We start from the raw sequence: 8,363 nt of genomic DNA on the forward strand, positions 1-8,363 counted from the left end.
CATGTCATCATCAAGCATATTGATATGATTTTGGTGGCGATCGACTTGCCTCTTTCCACATATCTGGTGTAAGTTATGACAAGACTTTAGTGGCTATACTTAGGTTAGTGCCTCCTATAAAATAAAATGAAATGGAAATTTTACACGTATGTCACACCTCTTGAAACAATTGCTCACTAAACTTGGATGATGACACACTTTGGTATCTCCTAAAAACTAATAAAATAGGGAAATCTCAACATGCACAACGCTTTACACTACTACGCAGAAAACCAATATTCTGTTCTTCCACCTTTTTTCTTTTTTTTTTACATTATCTATCACTTAATTCTCTCTTTTTTTTTTTCCTCTTCTTGTCTTGCTTGGTTTGGTGTCATTTTTAAAACAATAAAACCTTTACTCGAACAGTAGAACTTGTCATCTTCCACAAACATTAGTATAAATATCTTTTCATTTCTAATTAAGTCACTTTCTTCAAAGGTGATATATCAATACCCGATTTGATTTTGTGTAGTTAGAAGTGTTCGAAGGCGGGGAATGAAATCATGTAAATGCCACTTTCAGTAGGAATAAAATTATTGAAGAAAATCAATATATATATATATATATATATATATATATATATATATATAATTCTTATCCAATTTTTATAGGAATATTTTATTTCTAACTATTTATTATAAAAATAATTTGATAGTTTCACGGTTAATTATTACTAAAAAAACCTATAAAAGCAAAAAGAAAGTTTGTAGAGTAAAAGAGTTGTTGTTTATTACAAAATAATATTCTTGAGAATCATTTATACATGTTTACGAAAAATATTTTTATATAAAAATATTACTATCACTATGGATCAACTATCTGAAGTTGTACAAACTTAACCAATAATATTGAATTTGAATATTGAATATTCGACGGAGTTGTCATGCATAATTGTTCCATAAGGCTTAGACATGAATGTACGGAAGATAGTTGCTGTTTTTCCAAAATAAAGATAGAAAACAGCCTTCAAAAACAATGAAATGGGTTGAAATAAACCCGTTAATCCGGAAAAATAAAGGGAAGGGGAAGGTGTAAACATTTCTAATACAAAATAGATAATATAGGCATGGTAAAAGAAATAATAAAAATTGAATGCTACCAGAAAACAATCGTTGAGAAACCTTAACGAGAATCTTTTTTTTTTTTTTTTGTTGAAAAACATCTATTCTATAGTGGAACTGGTCTACATGAATTCCAAATAACTCCCTTGTATACCCAAGAAAAGAAACTGTATACCCTTTCTGAAGCACAATACAACAAAAGGCCACTTCCATTAAAGGTCGATTTCGTGATTCCAAAGACCTATATACAGATGAATGGATATGGGGAGAAAAAAGGAATAAAAGAATCACCTCGACGTCCTGTTGTACATTTCCACTTTTAACAGTACACTTCGGTGGTTCATACTCCTCTCTTTTAAGTCAGAATTCTTCCATCAAGCTGCAATTGTTTGTTGGTCTCCTCACTGGAACAACACAGAAAGCTCCATACTGTTCTTCATGAAAATTTCCAAAATAAACCCATATTTAGAGAAGTCTCCCTTGTAATCTAATAAAGAAGTCACTGTTGCTTGGAACTTAGAGCTTCCCGTTACAGGAACAATCTTTGTTTCTCAATATGCAAATTACATGATAATTCATTAGTCACTTCCGCTGCTAAGTCTATCTGAAAAGAAAATGTCGAATTAGAAAATTTTATTATGGACATGCATTACTCGCTGGATATAAATGCGGGGGTTCGTTAACGAAACAAATACCTGATGTTCGCTTTCCTTCCATGGCTTCTCTCTTCTCCTGGCAACTTGAACAAAGGAAAGGTCCATCCCAGGGACGCAAACTTCCTGGATTAGACGCACCCACGTGTATGGAAATACCCTCCCCAGGTTTCATCTCTACCTGACACACTGCGCAGACAAACAACTTGAACATGTTGCAGAGCGGATATTTTGTTTCCAACCTGCATCTTGGACAAGGATTCTCATGTTAAGAGAGAGAGAGATAACTAAAGAGCAAGATGCCAACATTCACAAAACATGTCACGAAACCAGACCTCTCTGAAAGCATAGCAGATCCTTCCTCGTATAGTTCCTGTACCACATCTGGCTCAAGGTATTGTTTGTCAACGTAAGATGATGATTCGGAGGACTTTTTTCGAAAAATGGACTTGAACCTTCCTTTTGCCGGTTTCTTTTGTGTTGCCGAAGAAGTAGGTGGCTTCTCCTGCGGATATACATCAATAACAATGCAGGTTGTGTCATCTCTAAGTCCCTTTGCTTGCACGGCTTCCTGAAGGAAGAAAAGAAGCAGGAGTAGGTACAAATAGAAATAAGTATAATATTCCCTCCAATTCTTATAGTAAGACATATTTTAGAAGAAATTGCTGATCATTTTTATAAGACATTTAATTTCTTATGTAAAAGATGTGCATACTTTCACAATATGTGGTGCCGCAACCTCAGCTGACATGCCACGACAGCAATCAAGGGCCATTTCTGCTGTTAGAGCATCCCAGACACCATCACTGCTGATAATGATTCTGCCTCCAACAGTAGAAAGCTGCACAAACAGACACCAGAGGAAAATGCAGAAATTAAGCACTGTAAGGGAATAAAAAATACAGAAGGAATTACAGCAAGAAACAATCATTTCCAGTTTTAGAAGGCAATAGATTATCTTCAGGAAAAAAAGAAAAGATAATTCAAATGCTCTTTATGAATTGGAAGACATTCATGCCATGAAAACACTATTTCAGCCTACGAAGCAGATAGAGAACAATGAAGAACTAAACTTAAGTAGACAAAAAACAATTATATACAATACATTAAAGTAAAATTAAGTGAAGCTTGAGGGAAACAACGAATGAACATAAAACACTGGAAAGCAATGGTCAACCTTCACTTGCTTTACGTGTGGTACAGGGACAATAAATTCACCAACATCCTTGTCACCAATGGACCGGGAGAGACACAAACCACCTGGCCAACATCTCAAAGGACCAACCTACAAATTTCGTTAATCTAGTCAGGTATAGTACAACTTAAAAGCAAGTTTTTTATAAAGAGAATATTAGTAAATTGCAAAAGAAAATCATTTATAAATCATCACAAATGACCAGTACATCACCAATAAAGTAAACAACAGTTTTCCCAAAAATATTAAAAAATTTAATATCATGTATTGAGTACTGTTAAGCGAAAGTCGTGATCCTATAACTACCATCAATTATCTTGCTACTCGACTCTCCATGGTATAATTGACCTAGTTTATTTCATTAATATCTGCTTATCTAGTTTAACTGTTCAAGCGTAGTGCACAAAAAAGATAAATGTTGCTGTTGCCTGAGGCATCAAACCCACTGGACAACCAGCCTCTGGCTTCAATTTTAGCATTGGCGATAATTTTTTCTAGAAGTGGGTGGTGGTGAGAGGTATTGGAGCTTTTAGGCAATCAGTTCCATGAAAGATAAAAAAAAGGAATCCCAATTAAAAAGGAAAAATACCTCTGTGCCTCCCCCAGTATTTAGACGACCAACCTCACCTCCACTAGAAGTGATGCGGATCCTCCTGATTAAAAGAAAAAAAAAGGGTGAGGCTGTGCTGCAATGTAATGGAGCAAGTCCAACAGTTATTCAAACAAACCATTCCAGTAACAACTCACTCCTCTTCGTTGCTATCTAGTCTATGGTCTGCTGACAAGTAATACATCCCACCCTCATGAGGTTCAAGTATGCAACGGGAATCACCAACTGATGCGACTGTCACAACACATCCATCTATGATCATGAAGGTTGCAGTTGTTCCTGATGTTTGTGCTGTACAAGCAAAGATAACAGTGTATATTAAATCAACATAAAAGTTATGAAAATACAACAAAAGCCTTGGTAACTCTTAACTATAAAACCTATCAGTCACAGCTCAGCTATTAATTTTCATTAGAAAATGTTCCCCAACAACTATCGCAATGTCTTATTTTCCATTTGGGGTTCGAAGCTTAGTTTGGAAACTAAACTTCAATTTTGAGCGAAAATACAGTTTTGTGCAAGAAAGACTTGGGAGCTTAGCAAACTTTAATTCAATCAAGCACTATATATAAAAAGAAGCGATTTCCAACAAATTCAACCAATAGAAGATAGTGTGTTTGAAAGAGTGTGTTACTAATATTTCTCGTATATAAATAGCTGCACTAACTCAACTGCCCTTATGGCTAAACAATATTAAACTGTTCTCATTATGCATCAGACAATTAAAGCTAAAGCAGACGAAAATATAAGCACATTTTTTAAGGTTGGAAAAATATTATCAGGGCTTCATGATATAGTCAACATGTTCAGGATGAATTATACCTTCTATTCTTTAATTTTTTTTTTTTTTTGCTTTTGACAATTGAGAATATTGACTAGTTGTTTACGTAACGAATAATACTAAACTCTCCTATAATGTTTTCCTATCAATTCCCTCTGCTTACTAGATGGAAAAGTATCGAATACATTTAACTTTTCATTCAACACAGTTTATTTTTTCACTCAATAATTTCTTTAAAAGGTAGAAGGAGGTTACATAGAAGATACAGCATTACTCTTAGGCAAGATTATATTATTACTATGAAGATTTCAGAAGGAAGACACGAATTTGCCTCATAGGCTAATAATTAATAGAAGCAAGAACAAACACTACATGGAAGTAAGCAGTTATACCTTTTCTTTGAAAATCTTTATCAGTTTTTACAAAGCCTGCAACCAAAGCCCTAGGTAACGCTGAAACCCAGTCATCTCTGTTAAGATCAGAAGGAATTGCACTTAAAACGTTGTTCAGAAGATTCTCCTTGGCATAAATAGCGGCAGCAGATCCATTATGTCCATCAAATAGCTGTAAAACATCGACATCAGAGAATGCAAATACAAGAAGAAAAAATGAACAAAAAGCAAAATCCAAGAAAAAAAAAAAAAGCTTATTTTGTATTAACATCAGCATTCATCGAAAAAACGCCAACAAAATCTTGTCATTCAACTAATGCAACTGAATTAGAAAAAAAAAACTTTTAGTTGCATTCACATACACAAACAAAAGCTAGCTATCAAGAAGTAGCCGGTGAACAATCATTTCAATTTGCTAGAAAAATCAATTCTGGGGGAAAACTCTTGGAAAATCGCTTCTGGGGAAAAACCATGTCAGTGAACAATAAAGTCAGTAATATGGGCTTCCTTGTTAAAAGAGAAATATTATCATTGGCAATTTGCTATAACTCTCTCCAGTTTTGACTATCTATGAGTGTGTTTGAAAATCCACAGAAAAATAACAAATCACAGTTTGAAACGTAAAAGCTATGACTATCAGTTTCTTACTAAGGAGGAAAAACCACATCTGAGATACGGATCCAAACATCAAATTTAAGCAAAAAGTAAGAAGTAATTGACTTCAAATTGTAAGCAACTCAACAAGAAGTTGGCAGTCAACAAGCTGAATTTTCATTGTACTCACTGACACAGCTCTTTCACCTCTTTATCTATCATAATGTGTCATGTCAGTATATCAAACATAAAATAAGAGACATCACACACATTGACTTCTGATGCATCATCACAATCACATTAAAACCCACACACGAATTGCAGCATTCATTGAATCCACTTTTACAGAAAAAAGCAGGAAGCGATGGCATGAGAAAAGAACATAACATACCCCAAAAACAGAATACGTAGAAACCCCATCTCCCACCACCCTCTGGCATTCCGTCTTCAACAGCGTGAAATCCTCTCCTTTCTTATTCTCACTGGCTTGACCGTGCACGATGACAACATCCGGCTTCTCGGTTTTCTCGTTGGCCAACTCACGCTTCAGCAGCACCGAAAGGGGAACCGTTTGGCGTTCACCCAGACCAGACATTGTTCGCGCCGATGAACCTCAATTTCTCCGACACGACACACCGACACGCAGTGCTTTAATCCTCCATACGGTTGCAACGAAATGGTAAAATAGGAGAGAATCAGACACGGCAACCAATTGTGGTAACGGAAATTACTATGAGATGGCAATGCTGAGAAAAGGGGAGGTTAAGACAGCGTGGAATGGACCCGTCGAAAAACGCGGATCCCGGCGTTCTGCAAAGCTTGCATTCTTGTTTGTATGGTGGAATGATGCATTCAACAACGCAGAGACAACAAAGCACAAAACGAAATGAAACGAAACAGAGAGAGATGAATGAATGAAGCCGTTTTCGTTATGTTTCTATGCCCCCAAAGAACACGGTGAATGACGTGACATGGCAAAAACGCATCGTTTCATTCGTCCGCGCCAGCCATTTTCCTTTGGAGCCAGCCAGGCATGCTCAATGTCAACGTTTTCTTCACTCTACCGTCCCTCCCCAATTCACTTCCCAAACTCCACTTCTTTTCATCAAATCTACTCCATAACATAACAAAAACCAAAACACTCAACCTTCAAAATTATGTGTAATAAAAATCATTTCAAATTTATTTTTATCATTTTTTTAAGGGTTTATTACTCTTTTTTATAAAAAATGTTAAATTGTTTCTTCAATGTTAAAATGTTAAACTTCATCTCGATTTTCAAAAAAAAAACAACCAGAAATACTTAATATTTTTTAAAGAGAAACAGATCAGAAACCAACAAACAAAAAAAGTAATTAAACTTCTTCTCAAACTAATTATCATACAAAATAATTACTTTATCATAATTTGTAACTAAATAACCGTATCAACAAAATTATCACTCCCAATACTTTCACGAGATGGGAAACGTACGTGATTGATGTTGGATCCAATACGTTACAGTAAATGCATTTTGCACTAAGAGTTTATTAAAAAGAAATTTAATAATTGAGTTTTTTTTTTTTATTTGGAGAGTTATTTATAAAGAGTAAATTAAGATTTGTGGAAAAGCAATAATAGATGAGAAAGTGTATAACATCGGGATATCCAAATTCGCCAACAATTACAAGGTCCTACCCTACATGTTTTCTTTTGGGGCTGGTTAAGAGTGAGTAAGGAAGGAAATTTCTAGATGATGACTACTTTATTTTAGAAAATTTCAAATGTAAATTATGATAAATTTTATCGTTTAAAATAAGAATTTTAAAAATTATGAAACTAATTTAATTATTTAAAACTATATACGAAGCGTGTCAAGATATTGTGGTTGTAGTTTTCAAAAAAGTAAATATAATTCTGAGTATAATATCCACATAAAATTATTAGTGAACTTTTATTAATTACCAATTTTTAGTTTAATAAGAAAGGCACGTATTCTTATGTGTGTTATGAACAGTAATGAATTAAGTAGATAAAATTATAACTAACTAAATAATTTTAAAATATGAAATTAAAATTAATTTAATATTAATTATATGCGGGATCTTTAGTGGATCTTCAATTAATTTGAAGAATCATCTCTCATATCTTATCTTAATATGTAAGGTTAGATTCTTTGTACTTTTCTCATAATTCAAGTATTAAGGAAAGAATAAAAAGAACAAATCAACATATTTATATTCATTGTTTAGAAAATGAATATACTAAAGTGATTTTAATAAATCTCAATAGTAAAAAAATCACCGCTTAAATACTTTCTTATAATTTGAAATAAAATATTTATTACACAGATACTAACTCACCAATATTAAATATGAAATAATACTAAAGTAATTATGCAATCAATAAAGAGAAAATAATACACATTGTTTATTTATAGTATCCTAATAATAAATAAGATGTTTGAAGTTTTTTTCCTCGTTTAAGTGTTGACTTCCTTTATGAAATAATTTTATAGCTACCTGCTTAAGTTCATCGGATCCACTCTCACTTTGAGCAAAGTTTTATAGCGGTTAAGTGAAAAATTTGTTGACTTTTCATTGAATGAATCTGAGATGGAAGATAATGTTAAAAATAACTAAACTCGTTTTCGACTTCTCTTGAATTTTGAATAATATATACTCCAGTAATACAATTTTCTCCTCATTAGGTTTTTTTTAGCTAAATTGATGTTGTTCTAGTTCAGTATATGTTGACTAACTTTTTACTTCAGAACTTATTTTCAAAATTTTCCTAAAATAAATAATGGTTTAAAATTATTTTCATGCACTGCCAACAGTTAAAAATTATAAGTATGATTTTTTTTAATATAATTATAAAAGTAACAAAATATTCGTAGTTGTAGTGAGAATGCAAAAATGTGTTGAAGTAAGAAAAGTGGAAAAACATTAACATCGGATGCGGAGAAGCCGCAATCATCGGCGCTTGTTATTTTAGTATTATAGACAAAAACAATTGGCGCGTCCACGTCACACCACGCCGAAAGGAACAGATCA

The 8,363-nt window shown here is 33.4% G+C and overlaps 1 protein-coding gene across 2 annotated transcripts; it reads right to left on the minus strand.

Annotated features, from left to right (window-relative positions):
• Window positions 1-1,230: 1,230 nt before the first annotated feature.
• On the minus strand, window positions 1,231-6,423 carry LOC114164254 (putative protein phosphatase 2C 12). 2 transcript variants are annotated; one of them, XM_028048851.2, is made up of 9 exons: window positions 5,720-6,423; window positions 4,735-4,906; window positions 3,699-3,852; window positions 3,541-3,604; window positions 2,934-3,041; window positions 2,472-2,597; window positions 2,092-2,327; window positions 1,799-1,998; window positions 1,231-1,703 (listed from the first exon to the last, which is right to left on the minus strand). In XM_028048851.2, exons 1-9 carry the CDS (start codon window positions 5,921-5,923, stop codon window positions 1,633-1,635), a joined length of 1,335 nt encoding a protein of 444 aa, XP_027904652.1. In that variant the 5' UTR covers window positions 5,924-6,423; the 3' UTR covers window positions 1,231-1,632. The 2 variants fall into 2 exon arrangements, with proteins under 2 accessions (XP_027904652.1, XP_027904653.1); XM_028048852.2 differs by having other exon boundaries at window positions 1,231-1,707; window positions 5,720-6,420.
• Window positions 6,424-8,363: the final 1,940 nt, after the last annotated feature.

The sequence above is a fragment of the Vigna unguiculata genome, chromosome 9 (genome assembly GCF_037176805.1).
Source record: "Vigna unguiculata cultivar grain cowpea cultivar isolate G323 ecotype 2 chromosome 9, ASM3717680v1, whole genome shotgun sequence".
NCBI classification, from domain to species: domain Eukaryota; kingdom Viridiplantae; phylum Streptophyta; class Magnoliopsida; order Fabales; family Fabaceae; genus Vigna; species Vigna unguiculata.